General features: G+C 37.3%; 3 protein-coding genes across 4 annotated transcripts in view; 1 reads left to right on the top strand and 2 right to left on the bottom strand.

Annotated features, from left to right (window-relative positions):
* Positions 1-25,757, bottom strand: part of LOC117392425 (ethanolaminephosphotransferase 1-like) — a 44,254-nt gene that overhangs the window by 6,176 nt on the left and 12,321 nt on the right. For both annotated transcript variants that reach the window (XM_033990493.2, XM_055232365.1), the window contains exons 8-9: positions 25,546-25,726; positions 24,456-24,635 (exon numbers count right to left, since the gene is read on the bottom strand). In XM_033990493.2, the coding sequence (XP_033846384.1) occupies positions 24,456-24,635; positions 25,546-25,726 (361 nt within the window). The remainder of the gene's footprint in view (positions 1-24,455; positions 24,636-25,545; positions 25,727-25,757) is intronic.
* LOC117392426 (dolichyl-diphosphooligosaccharide--protein glycosyltransferase subunit 4) lies at positions 8,317-9,144 on the bottom strand. The gene is made up of 3 exons (XM_033990495.2): positions 9,057-9,144; positions 8,563-8,696; positions 8,317-8,439 (listed from the first exon to the last, which is right to left on the bottom strand). The coding sequence occupies exon 2, from the start codon at positions 8,693-8,695 to the stop codon at positions 8,582-8,584; it is 114 nt and encodes a 37-aa protein (XP_033846386.1). The 5' UTR covers position 8,696; positions 9,057-9,144; the 3' UTR covers positions 8,317-8,439; positions 8,563-8,581.
* LOC117393141 (ethanolaminephosphotransferase 1-like) lies at positions 12,884-23,905 on the top strand. Its single transcript, XM_033991336.1, is given in 12 exon segments — positions 12,884-12,892; positions 13,584-13,652; positions 14,997-15,105; positions 17,626-17,670; positions 17,673-17,699; positions 20,164-20,388; positions 20,391-20,425; positions 21,286-21,394; positions 22,265-22,313; positions 22,394-22,574; positions 23,474-23,653; positions 23,879-23,905. Coding segments are annotated over 12 exon segments (1,065 nt in total).

Raw genomic sequence — 25,757 nt, 5'->3', positions numbered from 1 at the left:
CGTCAAATTTCTTCTGGGTGTTTATTTTCTCACACAAGGGCCGTAACCCACAACAAAACAAGAGCAAAACAACAGTCTCAACGTGTTAGAGCCAGTCTCCAAAACAGACCAGTAACTGCCCAATAGAACCTTCACATCAACTTCTCGGCATAAAAAACAAATGTCACGTACAAAAGTAGTTACAAAATCAACAAAAGGTGTCAACTCTGAACTAAACACAAAATATCGTCATTACAATATTAATATTACACTTACTTAATTATATTTTCTTTATTTAATAATAATTGTTGCAGAAATTATCCTTCAAAAGCATTTGTAAGAATGTTAAAATGTGCCACAAATAACATTCAAATTCAGCTTCTTTTCAAATCTGAAAGCATTCAAAGTACCACATGGAAAATGCTCCGTACTCGTTGGAAAACACTGGTCTAGATTTGTATTTGTCTTGCATAAATTCTAGTAAATACCCTAATTATATGTTTTTGGAGACATCATATATTTTATACTTTTGTTTACACTTTTGCATTCTGAATAAGTTGGATACTAAGAGACTGCATTATTTACTCGTGTTTGGGTTCTGTCTTAATTTCCAGCCCTCAAGTCAAAACTTAAAATGTGCTGTATGTGAAAATTATAGCAATTTAAGAATCAAAAAAATTAACTTGCGTTGTTGTTTCTCTGCAGTTACACTTTGGAGTGTAACTACAACACAGGGAAAATGATGAACAGCATCCCGCCTGCTTGTCATGACAGCGGCCGCGCCTCTCCACCTCCTGCTCCATCGTTCCCACCCAAATACACCCCAGAGATATTTGAACAGGTGAGTACTCGTATCTGTACTTATGCTGTTCAAAGGAATCACGTAATTTACTATCGGCAATCATGATGAAATATAATGAAAGAGCATTATTACAGTTTAAAGGTCCTGTATTACACAACTGACTATAGGCCCTTTAAACATCACTGCATGACGTTAGAAATATTGTAAGTATTTTATTTGCATGGTATAGTTTTCTCTTATTGTCACATGAAACAGAACATTTGTGCACTGTACTTCCATCAGCTTTTTACCATGATAAAAATGAATTGCATCTGTCAGTATGATTCTATGCCTTATTTTTCCTTTTTGCGCTGTGTGTGTTGTGTGTGTATTGTGTGTGTTCTTCAGGTGGGTCGAGCAGTAGCCATCTCTGCCCTGGACATGGTGGAGTGTAACCCGTGGCCACGCCTGGTCCTGTCTGAACACAGCTCTCTGTCGAACCTGCGTGCCTGGATCCTCAAACACGTCCGCAACACTAAAGGTCTCAACGCCAACTCCATCGCCCACCCTCCCCCCAAGACGCACCACAACGGGAACAAAGCCACCCCTCCAAAGAGCTTCAACAAGTACGTACCGCTGGGGTTTAGAGCAGTGGTGTACAAAGAGAGGTCCAAAGGTTGTTTCTGCAAAAAATGTTTACATGTTTGTTTGTGCTAATACTTCAAATCAATCATTATAATTTGTATATCGAGCGCTTAAGGTTAATTTTTTGTCTTTTGAATCACCTATCTGCTCGGAATGGGACAATAAACAATAATATCGTTTATTCAGGATAAAAAAAGGACGACAATAATCGTTCCTGGGACATTTTATATAATCGTGATAATCACCAACAAGGATAATCATCATTACATCACCAGAATGTGCTAAACAAATCTACTTGTCCCTGATGATCTCTTCTGGAGTATTGTGGTATTCACTTATATCAACAGTTCAAATATGGAAATTTATTCATAATAAAAATTATAATTGTTCATATCCAGACATTTTTTCAGCAACTTATCGTGATATTATTATTAATCACAATTATTTTGGCCATGATAATTGTGACGCTAAATTTCAATATCATCCCATGCCTACTATCTTCACATCTTTGAAGAGCACCCAAGTATTGTTTTAATTAGTATTTGTATGCTTATATATAGGAAAAATTTGACATATAAATTGAAAGAGAGGTGTTCCCAAACTTTTCAAACAGTGGGATCACCAAGATAACTCCACAGTGACAGTAACAGTGGTGTAGTAAAAGAAAAACTGGACCAAAGTTATCTGAGTGAAGACGTTTCACTGCTCATCCAAGCTGTGTCTTCAGTTTTGGTCATATTACTGACACTGCCTTATATCTGTCTGATAGGGAGGAGCAAACTACACTGAAACTAACACACCTGTTGTAAATAGAGAAGCATCTTCACTCAAATAACGTTTTGTCCAGTTGATAGAATTTGTCTTTTACTATGGATCATATCTGTACAACTAAGGGATTACACAGACATTAACAGTGGTAATCGTTTTTAGTGGAAAAGCATGTTGAAACAAGTTTAATGTTGTTAATGTTATTTGAATCGTGTATTCTGCCATGGGATCACTCTATTCAATGCTCTTTTCAATTAAAGAATAAATAGAGTACACTGAAAAACTACACTTGTAATAAAATATCTTTTAAATTATTCAGTTGAAGCCACTAAACATTTACGATTTTCAAAACAAACCAGATCGTGTGTGTAACTTTTCGATCTTTAGATTTTGTATTAAGAATCTGCGACAACCGTCTGTTTTATCTCTTTTCTCCCAGCTCCCTGTCAGGCTCGTCGTCAGAGAACGCCCTGAATCGCATTCGGTGCAACAGCCACAGCAGCAGCAGTCAGACCCCCTCCCCAAAGATCCACAGCTCCCCCAGCTTCACCTTCGGCTGCCCCCCTCCCCGCACCACCCACCCACAGCACAACGGCAGCAGAGGAGGAGGAGGAGGAGGGAGGAGGAGGTGGAGGAGGTGGAGGCAACAAGACACTGGGTCCTGTACGGGGTAAGGCGATCTCTCCTCTGTTTTATGACGGGGCTTAGATGGCATTTTCCGGGTGTTTCTTTGTTCTCAGCTGTCTCCTTGTTCTAGTTTAGCGCCTGTTGACAGCTCAAGATGAAAGTGGACCGGTGTTTGTGAGGTGTTGACAGTGATGCTTAAATCTGTCCACAGCTTTAGAATTACAAATTGTTAGAAATTGCTGAATTTTTATCAGGCCAGACCGTGTGTATATCTAACTTTTAAAAAACTGCTACACTGTTAAGCTTTTCTGGTGGAGCGGTTTGCCACTTGCTTGTCTCCATGGAGATGTTATACAGTAGCTTTGATTGAAATTTTTCACAATATGGCATTAAACGTATTTAACTTGGATTTATTTGATTACAGAGGTGTTTATTGCTTAGTAAATACCTTGAAACCTCTGAGTCAACGCGACCAAATCTGACGTGTAACTTGGCCTGGTGGCATCAATAGGAAGGTTTGACGATAAGTTTTATGCCGTATTGTGGAACATTCCAGGCAAAGCAAACAATTTATCCCATGGAGACAAGCAGGTGACAGACCCCCACACCTTGATATTTTTTGTGTATTTTGATAGTTTTCATTTTTAAATACATCTTCCACTTCCTTTAGTGTTCTTCCTGTATGTTTACACACATTCCCATGCATGACCCCGCCTCTTTGTCCCGCTCTCTTTCTCCCTCCCTCTCTCTCTCTCTCTGTAGAACTCAAAGGCTCAGGAGAAGAGACGCCCCCCTCACCACCACCGCCCCGTCCTCCGCTCGCCCAGTAACAGCCACGCCCCCTCATCCCGCGCGGCCGCTCCTCACTCTCCCCCCTCCTCCTCTTCCTCTTCGTCGTCCTCCGTTTGCGCTCCGGGTTTCCTGTCCTCTCCCGGGCTCCGTCAGTATGTCAGGTCTGTACACCCTCCAGCCCCCCAGGCCTGTCCACCTTGCTCCCCTCCCTACAGGCACTGCCTCGGCCCGGGCTTCTGTCCAAACTGAGGCCCCCTGCTCCTCCAGGGCCTCCCACCTCCTCCTGCAAACTCTCCAGCTGCTCCCAAACAGGACTGCAGCCACAGACTCAGCCTGTGTGTCTACTGTGAGGGTTTTACCTGTGGGTTACACTTCTCTGGTGCTAGCTCATCTTTTTTAAGTCTCCTTTTCACTTTTCGTTTCTATGTAATAATCATGTTTTTGGATCACTTTGGGTTACTTAACACAAACTTACTTGAACTCCTCCAATTAAGATTTAGGGTGGAAAAGTTTAAATTTATGAGGTACCATCTGCTGAGAGTGGAGTCGTTAATAAAAAATATATTGGCAGTCCAGAATAAAATGGCTGCATGGTGTAATAAGCTAACTAAAATGAAGTTCCACACTGCACTTTATTTTTCTGTAGGTTGTGATTCTGATCTGAGAGTTTTGAGGACAGGCCAGATAAAGCTTAGTTGGTCAGTGCACCTTGTAATTTATTCAGTTATTTCCATGTACATCAATGGAAACAGGCTTGTGACGCTGAAGAACGTATTAATGGACATTTAAATGATATTTAAAAAGAGAATTATTTATAAAGTTGACATGAAAGGCCTTTACTCTTATAAATGTTAAACTTTATTTATGCTTTAGTTTTAGCTTCATGAGCCTGAATCTGAGTCATTCCAGTGTCAGTTTGGTACTGACCATAGCAGCTACTGCCCTGAGCTCATGTGACCCGCGCTCGGTCCGAACATGAGAGCAATGTTTCTGTAAAAGAGACACACTACGTCTAAACTATTACCAACAAGCAATAATTCAGAATCAGAGACTGGTTCTCCTACCACTGCCTTTGTGAATAATTTGTAATTACACCAGAGCTTTATGTTTGTCTTTTTTATCAAGCCCATCCCTGTGATTCCAGTGAATGTGGCAAGTGTATGCAGTAAGATGTTTGTGGTTATATCATTTATCTCTATATTTGAAATTTGTAAGAAGCATCATAAGAGTTAGTCCAACTTTTATGTACATTTCATGCCTGTTTATAAACTATATGTACATCTACTATGTAACTGAGGGTGCGTTCACACTCCTGGTTTGGGCCCAGCTGGGTCCATCAATTTGGTCTGGTCCCATTCTAGTCCTGGTTTAGTCCTGGTCTAGTGCAGGTTTAGTTCTGGGTTCAGTCCCAGTTTTGATGTGTTGATTATGCCGATGTGAACATACCCTGAGGACCTGTTAGAGGCTCTAAATGTGCTAAAGTTTAGTGTTGAGCTAAAGAACATATTATGTTGTTCAGATGTTTCAGATGTCATGTCGCTGTAGCTTTTGGTGTGCCTTCCCTTCTGTGTACGCAGGGTTTCTGCTCATAGTGTTATCATAGTTCATCTAGCTTTACCAGCTCAGGAGACCTGGTCCTTAGCACATAACATTAGTAATCATCAATGTTTCGAATACTGAACATAAACTGTTTGTAATAAGTCATTATATTTACCCATTTAATTTACAAGGGATTCCCATTTGTTGTGCACAAATATACACGTTTTACAGCCTCATAACACAACTGCCCAAGTCATTTTTTGTCTCATTCTCTTCTCCAGACCCTCCTCTATTTCTAGGTGTTCATTGGCTCCATCCTCAGCCAATCAGAAAGATATTTACAGCCAAAAAACACAACCCACCTCAGTCATGTTGTTAACTTGTGCAGTTTATTTCTCTATTTTCCCCAAAACTTTGAAAAATTACTTAGGCAAGTTATGCTAGGAGGCCTAAAGATTGATTATGTATGTGGTGTCATTGGAGCAATGGAGGAAACGGACAGTATGATTCTATCTATTTCACTCGTGGATGGAACTAGTGACAAAACAACAGTGGGGACGTACTGTACACATCACACACACCTGTACATTTCTACAATAAGAACGGTTGTGTTACTTCACTGTGGTGCTAACCCTTTGCATCTGAATTCACATTTGTCTCGTCACCTTTACGAATCTCATCTTCTTGAATGTCCTTTATTCCACTGGAATAAAATCTCTTTGTAACACTCGTGTCCTGTGACTTCTCTGCTCTTCACTTCCGGTTTCTCCTCTGTCATCCTTGTGTTAATTCTTGCGACAGTTTAAATGAATGTGTTTGAATGTGTTTGAATGTGCTTCACAGGGGTAAGTTGTCCAGACACTCCAGGGCGGGGGGGGTCCAGTTCAGTGTGTGTGACCAGGATGCCCTTCCCCATGCGCTCTGGGCGTGTGGGGAGGAGCTGCGCGGCCCTCTGTCCTTCACTCAGGTTAGTTCATATCACTGTCTGTCAAACTTAGTGATGCATCTTTGTACATTTGATTTCATTTTTCATTTCTTTTTACACAGACTAAAGACTTGGGGCCTGAGCACATACTTTCCTCCATCAATTTAGCAAGTGAGGTACAATGTTTATGCAACTATGTAAAAAAAAAAGGTCAAATTATCTATTTCATTTTAATACTATTCATTGCTTAACATTTTACCTCTGTCTTTCTCGTCCAGGTGTGAACTGCAGCCACATTTGAGCCGGATTCCCATCAGAAGAATAGGGTCGAGTGAAGCCCCGCCTCAAAACTGTCACTCAAACGGGAAAGAGGAGCTGTCCACTCTGAGGGTGTGGAAGCTGCTACGGCCTGGACTGCAGCGCCATCTGTCCACTCACAGGTCAGACACTACTGGATTTAGTCTGTTTTGTATTCATAAATCACATTTTTACTGACTAATTTGGTTTGCAAAAATAAAAATGGGACATAATTTTGGTAAAAGTGCATTAACCCTTGAATATATATATATATATATATATTGGTGCACACATGTTAATTTTTGAAAACTAATTGTGTAATTCTCTACAGGTGTATCGGGAAAGCAGGCTGCGTTACAGTTGGCCTCCAAAGCAATAATCAAGAAAAATACTGACAATGGTCTCCAACTTCAACAAAGGAACAGATATTATTGAAACCACACCTGAGGTCAGTGATGAAACAGAACACAACAATGACTTCTGTTTGCCTTGTTTCTGGTTCCTGATCAATGATCTGTGTTGTCTTACAGGTGGAGGAGACTGCTCTGCTGCCTCTGCCAGAAACCCTTAACTTGAGTGAAACAGTGACACTCTGTGGTGAAGCCTAGTAACTGCACATATGTTTACTTATTTATTTATAGCATAAACTGTATACAGTCTTTAATTTATAGAGTTGAATGGGACAAACCATAGTCAAAATGAAGATAACACATAAACTCTAATGAGGTGTTACTGTACAATAAATGGGTTTGGTTTAGATCTTTAGTTGTAAATGCAGTGGTGGTGCTGCACTTTCTTTCAGTTTAATTCTGTAGCTTAGATTCAGTGCCTTTTTCAGTGGCTCCACAGCAGTGGTAATTTTTTTTTTTCTTTGGCACCTTATAAACAAAGTGGGAGTTTTCAATGCCACCAAATTAAAATTAATGCAGCTGACTTTTTTTTTTTTTTTAACAAAGTACTGTGCATACATTTTATCAAATATTTTAATGTGATAATAGTTATAGTAATAATATATAATATGTAAATACTGTGCTATTATGGGTATTCACTTTTCAAGGTTACTGTTACTTTCAATTGTCCAGTCCAAAAGTTCTCATCAAAAATACCACATTTCACATTTGACATATTCATCAATTACAACTACTATGCACTGAGGAGGAGAGCCTTACACGTTAAGTTTTACCTCATTTACTATTTTACAAATTTTGATTTATTAGAGAACTTAATCTCTGATAGCTATATGAACTTTGAGCTAAACCGAAGCGTCTTTTAATATCACAGTATTGAATGCCATGAAATATGTACAGTATGAAATGATATTTACTGCACATTCATCCCATCATATCAAACAGAACATTTCACACAGACATGGTCAGAAATCTTTTAAATGTAAAGAACATGAACAAGAAGAAAAGAAAAGTTAAGGACTGTACAGACATGTCATTTATCACGGTAATGTTTTTAAAAATCAATATGGCTGTCTGCACCTTTAATATGTGCACCTTTTGTCTGAATTATCAGTAATAGAGGGTAAAATACATGTTTAAGTTTGTGGTTAAGAAAGTGAATTTCCTTTTGTTCTGTTTCAATAGCTTGGGACTTGGCATGCCTTTAAAGTATATGTTCTTAAATTCTGATGAATTTTGAAGTAACACATTTCAAAAATAGAACTATATTAATTAGAACTGTAGCTTTGAAGGAACTAGATATTCTGTAATAAGTTAGTTGATTACTACATTTTAATGATTGTATTAAATATATACTATCATATGTACTTTTTACAATTGCAGCAGTGTCAAGTAGCCTTTGATGAGCTACTGTGAGTGTATGTTTGTGTACGGTAAAGCATTAAACTGTTCTGTGAGAGATTACACTGTTTGTACAAAACCACAAACGAATAAAGAAAGTGTTCTAGATGCTTCACATTTTTGTTGCAAACAGACAGAAACAGAAATAATGGAGTTTATACATTTTATTATAAAAATGCTAATTAGTGTGCAACATGAACAGAAATTGTTGTCTTAAATGGACAAAAGGGGCTGCAGGAGGGGAATGTTTCCAGGGTGGTGCATCTTTCTTCATTCTTCTACAAAAGAAGAAGCATAAAACAAGTATATTAGAAAACGACCAACAGCTTTAAAAGAAACCACGAACATTTGAAATATAATTTAAAGACTTACACAACAGGAGCTATACTGCTGGCACTCACCTTTTAAATCAGGGCAAAATCACTCCTGCTTCTTGGGGTTGTTGACAGCCACATAGTGATATAAAACCACCAGCAGGAACAACGACACACCAAGCATGTTGGCAAAGATGGCCAGCTGGACGTCTGTAACCATTCTGCAAAGACAAAATAGGATTTTTTCTTTTTTTTTTCTTTTTTCATTTCATTTTAAAGGATCACGTTTGAACTTAGCTTTCCCTTATTATTCTAAGTACTTACTTCTTGCTATCATTATTGAGACCACTGCACTATCCACTAAATACAAGTTAAGTTAAAGCGACGTTAACTACAAATAAACATTTCTTGAGGCATAATGCACAAATGGTAAAGATGACAGGAGTGTTAGCATGCTAGCCAAGATTTTGTTGCATCCTGGAGCCAAGCAGAGCATCATCAATGACATGCAAAACGTAAATCGGTATTTGAATGACATCTATTACATGCACAGCGATTTCAATAAACTACGAACAACTTACATTGTTACTTTATTGTATTTTAATCCTAATAGAGATGAGATGTTGCTGTCGTGGCTGTCAGCGGCGCTGCTGTAGCTGCTTCCGGTTTGAGAGGAAAGACACGTCACGTTTAAACGCACGCGACACGTCAGAAAATAAAACTGATTTATGAAAATATAATAATATTAAAATGACTCTAAACAGAATTCTTACAGATGTAATCTTGAATCTAACAGGACCGACTCATTTCATGTATTATTATTATTATTATTATTATTATTATTATTATTATTATTATTATTATTATTATTGTTATTATTATTATTATTATTATTATTATTATTATTATTATTATTATTATGTCACTATTAATGAACAAATTAATAATTATTCATTTAGTTTCAGTAAAGTGTCTCGCTCGGGCGATTTCTCGTGGGAGTGGCCGCAGTGATTCGCATTGTAATGAAACTAGACGGTCCCTCTCCATGGTACAACCCCAGTGGCCCTCTTATGGCTGTAATGTTCGACTCAATAACTGGACCTTTTTATTATAAATTTCTCTTAAACTTTGATTTCTATGAACATTTTCATATTTATACTTCAAATGCCGTGCAAAATGTTCATCCATCTTGAAAGTACATTTAAGGTGATATAAATTATTCTTTTATAATAATTTGCGTGGAGCAAAAACAATATTTATCAGTACATGTTTCCATATTTTCCACTAACAGCAATTTTACTTTACTTTATTTATTTTTAACATGAAGTATAGACAACTGTAGTATTTTTAGGATGAATATTTCTTTTTATAATTAAGAGATGTCCAGAGAAATAGAGTTCACTGAATTATTAGCACCATAAATATACCATTATATGTACATTTTTGACCTTTTTCTCAATGCGTTTTCGTTAAATTATTGTCTAGTTCTAGTTCTACAATCACAAGATGGCCGCCGTGGTAGCCATGGCAACAGAATCCAAGTCCCTCTAGCCGTTATTAATCCACATTATCTCAGCCCATAACCTCAGCCGGCGTGAACCTCCTTACCACGGCTAAGCTACATAGATGGTGCTCGCACTTGGCAGCTAGTAGTGGGATATCGAGTGTCTAAAGCAAAATAAAATACCAGTTTATAGTTTCAAGAGCCATCGGCCATCAACATGGTTCTTTACAATTATGTCACTCAGGAGCAACTCGCGGGTTTCGATAAATATAGGTAAGATTGCAGCGTTAGCATGTTAGCCGCTAATCAATGTGTGTGAATGTGAGAGGAGCTAGCTGTCAAGATCAGCGGGGTGGGTGCTTCCCTGCTAGAAACGAGTGTGTGTGGACAGACCCACGCGTATCATGAGTAATTTGGCACTAAAAGCCCATTTTCCCATGTCTAAAATATCTGTTCTGTGTATTTAAAATGTTAAAGTTATTTTCTCATAGTATTATATCACTAGATTCTGTCAGTTTTCTCAGTATAAATGCAGTTTTTATGAGGGAGTAACCTATATGCTCATAGTTTCTTGCTCCATTGTGTTGTTTTACTATGTTGTTTGCTTAAAATCTTTCTGCTACTTCTACTTCATCATCTTGATTAAACCAGAGCTATTGTCATTTATGGAATTTGAGGCTATTAAATGTTTTTTTTCAGGCCACTACATGTCAGAGTGAGCAGATGGACCCACTCAAACTAAATCCATGGTGTAGTAAACAAAAATGTAGTAAAAATGACATTAAGCATATCATCCACGTGCCTGAGGAGACAAGGGGCCTTTTCAGTTCCACCCATGAACATGTTTAAGGACGATGGCAGACCGACACCCAGAATAAACAGGATTATATTGATTGTAGACAAACTACAGACGTGGATAAGACAGCTGTAATTCAATATGGGTCATTACCAACCATTAACAAAAGGCATTACCGGATGAATGTTTTGTGTTATTTTGTATTTCGAATTACCGCTACTGCTGCTGCTGGTAGGAGACGCTCTATTTATTTACCAGTCAAAAGACAATGTTTTGGCAATAGATATCAGTCTCTAGGCCTGTCATGTTAACACATTTTGAAGCACAATATAGAGAAATATTGCGACAAACGATAATATTAGTAGTACTTTATGTCACTGATGCAAAGCAGGATAATCGTAGTAAACCAGTTTTTAAATATACAGTATCATAAAAAGGCCTGAGCTGAAAATAAATGCAAAGAAATAACAAGAGGAACCAATAATTAGCCATATCAGTTGTTTATTCAACCCTCTATAGCTCAAATCTTACCCTATTCCATTAAAAATAGCTAAAATTTCTCCACTTTTGCAAAGAAATTGTCCACACGGTAAATATTGAGCCCCAAATATATTGTTCCAACTTTAATTTTTTGAACGAAAATTTGATAAACTAGTCATTATTGGGACAGACCTACAATTTTGTCTGTAGTACTATTAAAACTTTTAGGCTATTAAACGTGTTACTTTTTAATTTTATACGTATTTACTATTTGGTTACGCTCTTACGAATTGAATTGGCCACACGATAATGGCTCAAAATCATGTATTTGTTTTTTTTTTTTTTGCTAGAGGGGAATGGTGCTAAACTTAATACATATTCCAACCACTTCCTGTATTTGTTCTATCTTGGTTCTGACTGTCGTATCGCTGCGCTTGTCCTTAAAAGGCACGGCGTACTCCACACACACTTGTCTGTTGATTACTGTGTGAAATTAGCCCCCAGAGCCGTTTGTCAGGAGGGGCCTGTTACCAATAATTGCTTTTAGAGTGACGCAGTGTTAGCCGCTGCACCTCACCAACTGTGGGTGAGAGGATGACTGATGGGATTGTGTAAAGGACACTATTTTTATATTGATTCTCTGGATGTGTGCCTGACAGATATTAAATGGCTTATTAAGGATTCAGTCCACAGGGTAGATTTCAAACACATCCTGTTCTAGCTGTCTGGTACTTTACTTTTATAAAAATAAAGTCATATTCTTCTGTTTTTGCGCCAATTTTAGAGTAAACAACAGCACCTTTTTGTGATTTAGTGCTGAAGTTGATATTGATGATAAACGATAATAGAGAAACCAAACCATTAAGTAAAATTATACACAAAAGAAGTATTTTAAATGTACTATATTGTTAAATATTGTTCATCTGTATAAATTAACAGCAGAACGCAACACTTAAGTAATGAGTTTGTGGCATTTTAGTTCATAATTCAACTTTCTACAGCTCAAATTTGATCACATTGCAGAAAAAATAACCAAAAAGTCCCCACGATAAACATTGATCCCATTTAAAATAAGTTAAACTATAATTTGATAAAGTAATTATTCTGACTGGCCTATTTTTAACTTTCTTGCAGCCCTTTTTTTTCAAAAGTCAATAATAAATGAATATAATAATAAATGAACAGCAAAATGCGACACTTAAGTAATGAGTTTGTGTCATTTTAGTTCATAATTCAACTTTTTACAGCTCAAATTTTATCACCTTGCAGAAAAAATAACCAAAAATTCCCCACTACTACAAAGAAAACGTCCCCACGATAAACACTAACCCCATTTATAACATACTAAACGATAATTTGATTAAGTAATAATTGTGACCGGCCTATTTTTAACTTTATTACAGCTCTTGTTTTTCAAAAATCACTTGCAAGGACATTTTATTATTTAACTATTTAACTAACTTTATTTATTTATTTAACCAGGAAAGTCCCATTGAGATTAAAAACTTCTTTTTCAAGGGACATAGAACTATGGATTTTGAAGAAGGCTGAGAACTTACTTTAGAAATAAATAAATAAATAAAATTGGTTTGTGACAGCGTGGCGAAGTTTTATAGAAAGGCGTAATGATGGAAGCTGTAAAAAGGCGAACCGAGATGATGTAATGGTATTGTTATTATAAAACCACATGATTATTACTCAGTGTTTATATAATTTCACATCATCTCAGCACGATCAGGCGGCACGAGCTTGGTTCAGTTCAATTTTATTTCATTTATACAGCACATTTATATAGCACAGAAAAGTCAACAAAAAACAGATACACAGATAACAGGACACTTAGAACAATAAACCAATAAAACACCAAGATATCCTGTTTAGTTAGTATTAAATGCCAGGGAGAAAAGCTGGATTTTTAGTCTGGTCTTAAACTGTTTTAAAGTTGGTTAACGCATTTGCCCATTGACCAAAAGCTTTGCAGTTTGATTCTGATGATTATTTTGTTGATGGTGGTACCTCAGAGCAGCTGTATTTACACGTTTATCCTGCACCAAATACTGTAATGACTTGTTGTACAGTATTTTACAGATATATTACTCTACTCTAGTTAAAAAAAATATCATACAACTTATCGCTAAAATTACAGCAGCTCACGGTAACATCAGAAAGTGCCCGGACTTGTTGAGATGCCTGGCTAAAGTTACTTCAAGGAATCAATTTCGTTTTGATGCGTTTGTTGACAAGTGTGCCAAGAATATCCTGTAAACGTCCTGTGTGCTTTATGAATTCAACTTTGAACCTTTTTTTTTTTGTGTGTTGTTGTTGCAGTACAGCGCAGTGGACACAAACCCTCTGTCTGTTTACGTCATGCACCCGTTCTGGAACTTTGTAGTGAAGGTGAGTGCGCCGCGGTGTCTAGACTTGTGTAAAGTCTCTGTTGCAAATTTAATGAAGCGCTCTGCTGGTCTCTGATGAAATGTATGATCTATGCCTAAAATAATATCAGATTACAGTGTTTAATGTTGCAGTTTGAGTTTGGAGTAATTTTTTTACACTGTTAAATAGTAAAATTAATAATAATAATAATAATAATAATAATAATAATAATAATAATAATAATAATTTAATTAAAAAAAACACGAAAGTACGATATTAAACTTGACTTTTTTCTTATGTAAAAAAAAAGTAAAGTCTAATATCGTACTTTATGTAAAAAAAAAAAAAGACAAAAAGAAACTAAAGTACGATATTAGACTTTACTTTTTTTCTTTTTTTTTCTTTTACATAAAGTACGATATTAGACTTTATGTAAAAAAAAAAAAAAAGTACGATATTAGACTTAACTTTTTTCTTCTTTTTTTAATATAAAGTAAGATATTAGACTTTATGTAAAAAAATAATAATAATAAAAATTAAAAAATAAAGTACAATATTAGACTTTAATTTTTATTTTATTTTTATTTTTTTAGTCACAATATATATTTTTATTTTAGATTCTGTAAGAAAAAAACTCCTTGATGACTCCTCTGCGTTTATGAAATTTGAAGTGTATTTTAATTTGGATTATCATTTCAAACAAACTGTAATAATCCGTATTTTGAGTTTTACATTTAGGCCTGCAATCCCCTTGTGTCCTTGACTTTAATATTTTCTCAATCCACAGTGTTTTCTCTTGTACGTGTTACAACAATAGACTGTATATATAAATGGACATGGCTAACCTGTCACGTGCCAAATAGGAAGTGATCATGAGCGCGCATCCGGCTCCATCGACTCCCGCTTTCTATTGGAAAACTGTCACCCCTTTCTCCGCAACTGCCGCTGTCGGGCTCGTCATTTTGATCTTAAAAACGCCAGAATCATGTAGAGCAGGCTGATACAAACGTTTTATTTTGCTATTGCGTCTGTAAATCAAAATATAAACTTTATAACAGACAAATCAGGAATCGGGCAACTTATTTCCCTGAGGTCGGTCCCGCTAGCGTTGGCAACAGGTTTGATTGACAGCGTTGCTAAGCACCCGTACCACTGGTTTAGCAGGGAGCTAAGGGGCGTTACCTTCAACAGTCGCGCTCCGGATTGAGAATTCCAAATATGAAACTTGCCTCCACGCTATGAGTTACATCACACTCGCTCAGTCCACGTCTTTATACAGTCTGTGGTTAAAACTCAATATTAACAATAACTCAATAATGACTTGATTTGACATGTCTAACTTGCGTCTTTTGTCCTCTGTCACAGTTTTTACCCACATGGCTGGCTCCAAACCTCATCACTTTCACCGGGTTCATGCTCCTCGTCCTCAACTTCGTCATGTTGTCGTACTTTGACTTTGATTTCACAGCATCTTGTAAGTGCGCTCATCTTTCTTACATAATACAGTATTGCATAAAAGCTCTATTTGATATTAGCCGTCCTAAAATGATAATAAAAAGGTAAAAATCCATGTCGTTTTCTCATCACAAACAGACCTGGAGTTGTGTTTTGTTTCATTCACACATGTTTAACACACAAACTCTGCATATTTAGGCTGAGTTCTTCGGAAAACCACTATGTTAATAATAAATAAAGTGTTACTCAAACATGTGTGAATGAAACAAAACACAACTCTGGGTAGATTTTTGATGAGGAACAACATTATTACACGGCTTAAAGCTCATAAGAGTCAGTTTTGTGTAATATAGGACCTTTTAAGTAAATACATTTTAATAAAAGTCAGAGGATAAAAGTGAGTCTTGCAAAGAAAAACTAAAGTAACCAGTCAAAATGCTATATACATTAAAATACCTGTTACTAATATTATGGAAGTGCTTTGAAAAACTAGGTGGAAGCCGTTTAGTTGCCTGACAGTGTATTGTTTATTCAGAAGGAGTGGGTGTGAGCACTGGCCCATAACTTGCTTCTTTTGACACGAATGTCGAGTTGTACAGTCAAAGGTCCGTCGCCGCGGCGCTAACATGTCACTCCGGGTTATTGGACCATGGGAACGCTAACCGGTGACGTCACAAGTGTGGTGCGTTTAAAGCGGAGCTGTAGTTAATCATTTAAGTGACAAAATAATGTTCTATTCACAGGTATATGATGGGTTTTGGATGATCTCACAACTTTTTATTGGCCTATAATGTTTGATACAGGGGCTAAATAAATATTGTTTAAATTGTTAAGACTTTAATTCCAAGTCACTAATAGAAATAATCAGGTTAAACTTAAAGGGGCCATACGATGCTGTTTTTCTGATGTTCTAATGTTGTTTCCTCATCACAAACAGACCTGGAGTTGTTTTGTTTCATTCTCACACGTTTAACACACAATCCTGCACATTTAGGTCAAGTTCTTCTCTCAAACTGAAAACACTCTGTTCTACTTCTTGATGTAGATCGTCGTGGTGATACAGGAAGGTGTTTTTGATACTACATATATCTTCACTAGAAAAGTTGGATTATTTCAGCCCTGGAATTGGCAATCTCTACTGAACTAAAGAGAAAAGGAGCTGTTAACTTTGGAGTTTCAGACAGAATAATATTAAAGTGTTACTCAAACATGTGTGAATGAAATAAAACACAACTCCACGTGTGTTTTTGATGAGGAAACAACATTATAACACGTCTTAAAGCTCACAAGAGTCCAATTTTGTGTAATATGGGACCTTTTAAATTTGTGAATTTCCTCTTTGAATATTACATGGCAAAATACAGTGTTTCAGCTTCCTTCTGTTATACGCAACATTTTGAGTTTTTTTTTTTTTTTTCCTATTTAAAATAATTTAACTTTTGCTATTCGGCAAACCGTCCTAACTTCTTATTCTTCTGGACGCATTGATAGTGAAATCTGGCAGAATGACATAATCTTATTTTAGAATCTGTAAACCACCAATTAAACGAAACGTATCTTTTACACTTCTATAATGACGGCATTTTTATTTTCTAGCTATTTATTTGAGAGTAAAACCAGTAAACGTGGTTTCAAAATGCCTTAGTTCAAGTGCAAATAACAGTGATACAGATGAGATTTATTTCAAAACGTTTTACTAGAAGCTTGTTCCTGGAAAGTATTTTGATGCTTGATTATATTTGACTAATAATTAATGGAAGAGACTTGGTTTATTTTTGGTATAGAAGTAATAAGTTAATAAAGTGTGGAAACTTTAAAATCCCAATCTCTGTGAAATGAAATATTCATCCGGTCACAGTTTATCACAACCATCTGCTTTTACAACACATTTTAAGAGTGTTTTTCTTAAATATATGACATAAAGTTGGAGCTGATGTGTTGAACGTGGTTGTAAAAAAGCCGTGTATCGAGAGGAAATGATGGTGAAACAGATAAAAGCTTTTTATTTGAAGCCTAACATGTTTCATTCACACATGTTTAACACACAAACTCTGCATATTTAGGCTGTGTTCTTCTCTCACGCAGAAAAAACACTCTGTTCCACCTTGTGATGTCATTATGCGGTAATACACTGTGTTTGTAAACTCCACACGCCTTCACTAGAATCATTTGGATGATTTCAGACCTGGAATTTCCCTATTTCTACTAAACTAAAGTAAAAGGTAGACGTCAGAACATTTTGAGCTTTGGAGATGGAGACAGTCTAATAAAGATGTGACAAAACACAACTATAGGTCTGTTTTGAAGAGGTAACGACATTATAACATGGCTAAAAGCTCCATTTTGTGTAATATAGGACTGAAAAGTGTGTTTATACTTAAATAAAACATGATCAAATACTTATTTTCATATAGAATTACTAAGCCATCTTCTCATTAGCTGAATAAAACATTACAAATTGAAAACTCTAACATCTTAATCTGATCTCTTGACTCTAACACGTTGATCACTGACTCTGCTTCTCTCATGTGTGTTTCAGCTGCCGGACATGTGCACGTTCCCAGCTTGGTCTGGGTGGCTGCAGGCATTTTAACTTCTTGGCCTACACTCTGGGTGAGCTCTGACCTCCACATCTGCGTCCTCTCCTCTCGGGAACTCTGCAGGGCTGCACACTGCAAATGAATCACACTTAAACAGTTACCAACACAGTCCCCTCCCTTTGCAAATATGAGAGAGGAATGCAAGAAAAAGAGATTCATGTTCTTTTAAAGGTACACTGTGTGCTTTGAGGTGAGGACTAATGCTTGGTCGATAATTCCACAGTTTGGCAGTAATGTTTCAATTTCTATGGACAAGGAGACTTCCCCAGGCCAGGGTCAGATCTACGGAGAGGCTACACAGCTCACAGAATAAGGCGGTGTTTGGAAAGTTTATTTATTCAAGCAGTGGAATGTGGAAAGTCCTTTAGTTGAATAAATGCTAGATAGATAATGCCGATTTAATGCCGTACAGTGGAACGATCCAAGCCACACGCTAATATCACCATGGAGACAAGGAGATGCCGTACCATTGGCCATAAAAGTTACATTGTGTACCTTTTTAACGTGTGAAAATTGAGAAATGTTGTTATTTGAGACAAAAAAAAACATCCATTCATCCATTTTCTTCCGCTTATCTGATGCCAGTTGCGTGGGCATGAGTCTAAGCAGGGACTCCCAGACTTCCTTCACCCCAGACACTTCCTCCAGGTCCTCCGGCGGGACCCCGAGGCTTTCCCAGGCCAGCCGAGACACATAGTCCCTCCTGTGTCTCCTCAACAAACAAACTTGTAAACACCACAGACTGTATATATAAATGGACATAGCTTCAAATAGGAAGTGATTGTGAGCACGCTTCAAGCTCCATCGGCTCCATTTCACTTTACATTGAAAAACTGTCACCCCTCTCTCTGTAACTGCTGCATTGAGCCTCGTCATTTTGGATCCTGGTGGGGGTTTTTTGGCTAGTTTGTCTGTGAATCAAGATATGAACATTAATAACAGACAAATCAGGCGCCTTCTTTCCTCGAGATCAACAGGTTTGATTGACAGCGTTGCTAAGTGCCCCTTTAACTGCTAACCTCGATGAGCTTCATTTAACTGGAGCCGAACGACGTCACACTCACTTAGTCCACTTCTTTATACAGTCTGTGGTAAACACTGACAACTACTGAACTTTAAACTAATAATAAGCAATATACATTTCCTTTCTTATCCTCGTGAAGCGTGTGCATGCCACGAGCAGATTCCATGAGGATGTTTTGAAGGAATTCACGTGAATAAAGGGCATTTCTTTGTGGCTGTAGTAAATTCAATAGTGGGAGGAAGGAATGCTGATTTGTCTGCTCCAGCTATCCCCAGAATGTGAGCGTGAGCCGCCAACACAATTAGTTCAGGATGAAATGAAGATGGTGTCTGCTTTTAGTCTTTCTTTACTTGGAGTGAGCCCTGGTTTAGTCGTGGTTAGACCTGGTTCTGGTTTCGAGCTGGTTTAGGTTGGTTTGATCCTGTTTTTGCACTGACTTTGGCTTGTTGTGGTCCAGTTTTAGTCCTGGTTTAGTCTCCGTTTAGTCCTGTCTTTGAGCGTAAATTGGCTTCCAGGGTTGTTAGTTCAGGCTTAGTTCTTTAAGTCAGACGTTTGATTAATCCTGCTCTCAAATAAATGACCATATAGCATTGTAAGCATCAATAACTCGCAATCTGTAATCTTTCAGTCGTCAACGTCTGATCCATGGCAAAAGATAAGTTGTGATCATGCCTCTGGAGTGCAATGGCCTAGATACAGTAACTATATGAACGATTTACTGTTTTTGAAAGAAATATCCCAACATATGATCCACAAATAGGGATATACTGAAAAATTAGCTGGATCGGGTATGATCCATGATATTGATTAAGCCGATATACTAGGTTGGGCCTTTAATTTGATGCATTTACAAGCTGATTTTGACCCAGAACGTCTCATAATATTTAACTTTTATTCATTCAAAGGTGTTCAGTAGTTATTTGAAGGATAAGTTACAGTTATATAACACAATTGGATCTCTTGTGTAGTAACGTAACTGTGTTTTAAGGAAATAAGTGCCATTTTCTGACCTTACACTGGTATCGTTTAATATCGAGTCGAGGCAGATACTTAAAGTCAAAATACCGATATCAATAGCAGGACTGAAAAATAGATCGCTGCATCCCTATCCACAAATGTTTAACCTTATTATTTATTATGGGCTATAGCTTCACAAACTTGTTTTGTCTTGTAACTGACAATAATCTTCTGAAGCTATTGGGGAAAAAAAAAAAAAAAAAAAAGTTATTTATACTGACAGACATTGAACGTTGTCAGTTTCTGTTTCATGTGGATAAGCCCAGTTATGACATTGATGATCCAACCATAAACCAGGTCATAAAGCAGGTCAAAGAATCTGCAATCCCCAATCTGACAGTTAAAGCAGATTTCTCCACTGAATTTTGACCTGTTTTCCTGCTCAGTTTTAAAATATTGGGATTTAAAAATGTTGTGATGTGTTTGTTAAATTCAGATGGCGTAGATGGAAAACAAGCGCGACGAACCAACTCCTCCACGCCACTAGGGGAGCTGTTCGACCACGGCCTGGACAGCTGGACGTGCGTGTTCTTCGTGGCGACGGTCTACTCCATATTTGGGCGTGGCGATAGCGGAGTGGGCGTGGTCACTCTGTACTACATCCTCTGGGTGGTGCTGTTCTCCTTTATTCTGTCCCATTGGGAAAAGTACAACACCGGAATATGTTTCTGCCCTGGGGCTACGACATGAGCCTCGTGGTGAGTCCAAAATCTACAAAAAAGTGTGTCTGAAAATGTTTTAAGTATTTACTAGCTAATTAGGGCTGGGCAACTACTCAAATTTTGATAGAGATGGAGAGTCAGTCACTTCAAATTATCAAAGAAATTCTTGTTTTTTTTAAATCGAGAGCCAATCCTCTGTCAGAAAAAACATGTGGTCTGCAGCAGAGGTATATTTTTATGTTATTTATTTTGTATTAAATAAGATTTGTTTATGTTGAGATCAATACTGAAATGAGTATGAGGGGGAAGAAAAGTAAACAAGTAATTAAAAGCGCTTTAACAGAATAAGAAAGACATTAAAATCACAATACGAACAAATCAAAACATAAATAATCATCATAAAATTAACATCAAAAGAGCATAGCGCAAAATTAAACCCTTTCAGTCATGTGCACAGATAAACAGAACCGTTCGGAGTCTGGATTTAAACATTGTCAAAGTCGAGGTCTGTCTCACATCTTCAGGAAAAACTGTTCCAGGTTTTAGGTGCATAAAACTGAATTGCTGATTCCCCACTGCTTTTAATATTTCACCATGTGTCTTGAGTCTGTCTTTTAAATGTTTTTGCAGCATTTGACTGTTTATTTTTATGTGTTTGTCTATTTTAAAATGGGCAACAAGTTAATAAGTTAAGTGGAATTCAAATATTCACTCACTCGTCACTCCGTCAGCACATTTGGTTGATGTAATCTACTCAGAGGCGTCCAAACTGTTTTTTCTCCACCCAAAGCCACATATTGAAACATATTTTGACCAAATGCAGAGGACAGATTTCCCTACAGACACTATAAACGTTATGTGAAAACTTGACCCTAGCCTTTTATCGTGTCCTTCAGACGATCTCGCTGGTGTACCTGGTGACTGCAGTGGTCGGCGTGGAAACGTGGTACCAGCCCATGCTGTTTCACTTCCTGTACAGAGACCTCTTCACCTTCATGATCATTGGTAATTAATATCACTTTGGTTATTTATATTCACAGAAAAGACAATGAGACTGAGCTTGAGAGAGTTTTTGTGGACAGACTTAGTAATTACAGGGATAGTAACCATAAAACTTGTCAACACATCTGCGATCTGGCAAATTACACTATAAAATGGAGCTGGAGCAGGTGAGAATTCAAACTATCGACTGCTTAAGGCAAGGCAGGGTTATTTGTATAGTACAAGTCGTACACAAGGTAAGTCAAAGTGCTTTACAGCATGAGAAAGACTTTAAAATCACACAAATCAAAACATAAATAATCATAAATAATCATCATAAAATGAACATTAAAGTAGAAAAGTGCAGAATAAAAACCTTTCAGTCATGCACAGATAAACAGAACAGTTTGAGCCTGGATTTAAATATTGTCAGAATAGAGGCCTGTCTCAAATCTTCCAGGTTTTAGCTGCAGAAAACTGAAACACTGGTTTAATGCTCCCTACTGTGTATAAGTGAAAAGTGAAATTACAAAGGTTTTAGTAATGTGTTTGAGCCAGTGGTGGATGAAGTATTCAACATTGTAACTTGAATAACTTTTTATCTCTGTATCTCTACCCGTTTAAAAATGTACTTTAAGAGTAACAATTTAACCAAAATACTTTTACTTTTTAAAGGGTTAAATGTAGTATTTATTTTTTTCACTTCAAAATTTAGTGGAGTAGAAAGTAAAAAGTATCCTGTTTAAAATGTACTTGAGTAAAGTACAGATACCTAAAAAATCTGCTTCAGTGCACTACTTTACTGCTTTTACTTTGTTACCTTCCACCACTGGTTTTAGCTGATTTAATTATTTTATAAAATGTCACACTGACATGTTTCCATCTCTTTTGCAGCCTGCTCCTTCACTGTGACACTGCCCATGAGCCTCTATAATATCGTCAAGTGAGTCTTTAAGAGCCTCTTCATCATCCGTTGTGTTCTGGTTGTTGTTCATGTTGTAAATGTGTGACTCTTTGCCGCAGAGCTTACAGAAACGACACACTCAAACACAGCAGTTTGTACGAGGCCCTGCTGCCCTTCCTCTCTCCAGTCCTCCTCTTCCTCCTCTCCACCATCTGGGTGGTCTTCTCTCCATCCAACGTCCTGGACCTGCAGCCCAGGGTCTTCTACCTCATGGTGGGCACAGCCTTCGCCAACCTCACAGTAAGTACGCCAGTGTTTTCTCTTGTTCCAGCTTTTCAGTGTGACTATCACGACCCTGTAATTATTAGAGGAATTCTTAAACATTAGCAGCCAGTAGTATTTTATGTGATATTTTAATCATAAATAAAATAGTCCATAGAAGTTAAATAAAAAACAAACAAAATGGCAGTAGCGCAGTAGGCCACCATCCAATTTTGTCGTTCCAGTCACATTTATCTGTAAAATATGTCATTCAAAAGTGGACAAAATCCTCTCAAATATACTTGTAACATTCAGAACAAAATGTCTTTTAATGTATTTTTTTAAGAGTTTAGTAAAGTTTCTAAGTATTGTAGAAGCATGTAGTCTTGGAAACATGAGGTGGTGCTGTTTGTCAATGAAAATATACATTTCAAGACTCAAATATATTTTTTCCAATAACTATGTGGGATTGAGTCAAATCTATCCCATTACATTACACCATTACATTACATTGCATTGCTGCTGTACTGACAAACAACAGTTGATAAAATAGTGAATTTTATTATTTATTTATACAGGGGAACCCAATGAGAGTACCCAGACTTCTTTTCATGGGTGCTCTGTTTAAAATACAACACAAATAAAAATAACTATAACAATAACTATACAAGTCCAAATAAGACTAAAAACAGGAGTAGATGTGTTTATAAAAGTTAATTAACAGATCAGTAGAAAGTATCCAGTTTTGCTTGATCTTTTTTTGCTTGCTTACAGAAAAAGTTGTATAAATGAATCACAAATCTCAAGTATTTTGTTTAACTAGCGTGCTTGGATGTGATTTTGCTTTTAGATGTTATTTAAACCCATTAAACTGCAGTTCCTTTAGGTGTCGATCTGTTGTTATCGTCCGTGCTCAGCCTGTGTCTCTGTGTGCGTAGTGTAAGCTGATCGTGTGTCAGATGAGTAACACGCGGTGCCAGCCTCTGAACTGGATGCTGTTTCCCATGACGACGGTGGTGCTGGTGGCCGTGACGGGGGTTTACCAGAACGAGACCCTGCTCCTGTTTCTATGGACCACCGTTGTCATCCTGTCGCACATACACTACGGAGTCTCTGTGGTAAGAACAAGCAAGTTTATGTGTATTTTGGTACTTTGGGAACACGCAAAAGGAAATTGAATTCTGTAAACTGGACAAAACATTTTTAAGAGTGAATAGGTTTTGGTCAGGACTGGGTTCTGGTAAGTCACTGCCTTAAATATAAGCCTGAATGTGGTTATGGCACACACAGCACAGCATATATTAAAAATGTTTGTCCAGTTCTTTTTCTGTGCAATCCCTCAGTTGTCCAGGTCCATAGCAAAAGTTTAAAGGTTCTATATTACTCAAAATTGACTATTATAAGCTTCAGACCATCTTAGAATGTTGTTACTTCCTCAAAAACATGCCTGAAGTTGTGTTTTGTTCCATTCACACGTGTCTGAGTAATCTTGCATTATTGGCCACAAGGTGGAACTTTGGAGAAGTTCCACCTTGTGGCCAATAATGCAAGATTACTCAGACACGTGTGAATGGAACAAAACACAACTTCAGGCATGTTTTTGAGGAAGTAACAACATTCTAAGATGGTCTGAAGCTTATAATAGTCAATTTTGAGTAATATAGAACCTTTAAACTTTTGCTATGGACCTGGACAACTGAGGGATTGCACAGAAAAAGAACTGGACAAACATTTTTAATATATGCTGTGCTGTGTGTGCCATAACCACATTCAGGCTTATATTTAAGGCAGTGACTTACCAGAACCCAGTCCTGACCAAAACCTATTCACTCTTAAAAATGTTTGTCCAGTTTACAGAATTCAATTTCCTTTTGCGTGTTCCCAAAGTACCAAAATACACATAAACTTGCTTGTTCTTACCACAGAGACTCCGTAGTGTATGTGCGACAGGATGACAACGGTGGTCCATAGAAACAGGAGCAGGGTCTCGTTCTGGTAAACCCCCGTCACGGCCACCAGCACCACCGTCGTCATGGGAAACAGCATCCAGTTCAGAGGCTGGCACCGCGTGTTACTCATCTGACACACGATCAGCTTACACTACGCACACAGAGACACAGGCTGAGCACGGACGATAACAACAGATCGACACCTAAAGGAACTGCAGTTTAATGGGTTTAAATAACATCTAAAAGCAAAATCACATCCAAGCACGCTAGTTAAACAAAATACTTGAGATTTGTGATTCATTTTATACAACTTTTTCTGTAAGCAAGCAAAAAAAGATCAAGCAAAACTGGATACTTTCTACTGATCTGTTAATTAACTTTTATAAACACATCTACTCCTGTTTTTAGTCTTATTTGGACTTGTATAGTTATTTGTTATAGTTATTTTTATTTGTGTTGTATTTTAAACAGAGCACCCATGAAAAGAGAGTCTGGGTACTCTCATTGGGTTCCCCTGTATAAATAAATAATAAAATTCACTTATTTTATCAACTGTTGTCTTGTCAGTACAGCAGCAATGCAATGTAATGTAATGGTGTAATGTAATGGGATAGATTTGACTCAATCCCACATAGTTATTGGAAAAAATATATATTTGAGTCTTGAAATGTATATTTTCATTGACAAACAGCACCACCTCATGTTTCCAAGACTACATGCTTCTACAATACTTAAGAAACTTTACTAAACTCTTAAAAAAATACATTAAAAAGACATTTTGTTCTGAATGTTACAAGTATATTTGAGAGGATTTTGTCCACTTTTGAATGACATATTTTACAGATAAAATGTGACTGGAACGACAAAATTGGATGGTGGCCTACTGCGCTACTGCCATTTTGTTTGTTTTTTATTTTAACTTCTATGGACTATTTTATTTATGATTAAAATATCACATAAAATACTACTGGCTGCTAATGTTTAAGAATTCCTCTAATAATTACAGGGTCGTGATAGTCACACTGAAAAGCTGGAACAAGAGAAAACACTGGCGTACTTACTGTGAGGTTGGCGAAGGCTGTGCCCACCATGAGGTAGAAGACCCTGGGCTGCAGGTCCAGGACGTTGGATGGAGAGAAGACCACCCAGATGGTGGAGAGGAGGAAGAGGAGGACTGGAGAGAGGAAGGGCAGCAGGGCCTCGTACAAACTGCTGTGTTTGAGTGTGTCGTTTCTGTAAGCTCTGCGGCAAAGAGTCACACATTTACAACATG

This window comes from Periophthalmus magnuspinnatus, chromosome 24, assembly GCF_009829125.3.
Source record: "Periophthalmus magnuspinnatus isolate fPerMag1 chromosome 24, fPerMag1.2.pri, whole genome shotgun sequence".
Lineage (NCBI taxonomy): Eukaryota > Metazoa > Chordata > Actinopteri > Gobiiformes > Gobiidae > Periophthalmus > Periophthalmus magnuspinnatus.
This window is presented reverse-complemented; position numbering and strand designations above follow the sequence as displayed.

Coding starts and splice junctions, on each gene's coding strand:
- LOC117392426 (XM_033990495.2), bottom strand. CDS start 8,695: ATGGTTACAGACGTCCAGCTGGCCATCTTTGCCAACATGCTTGGTGTG.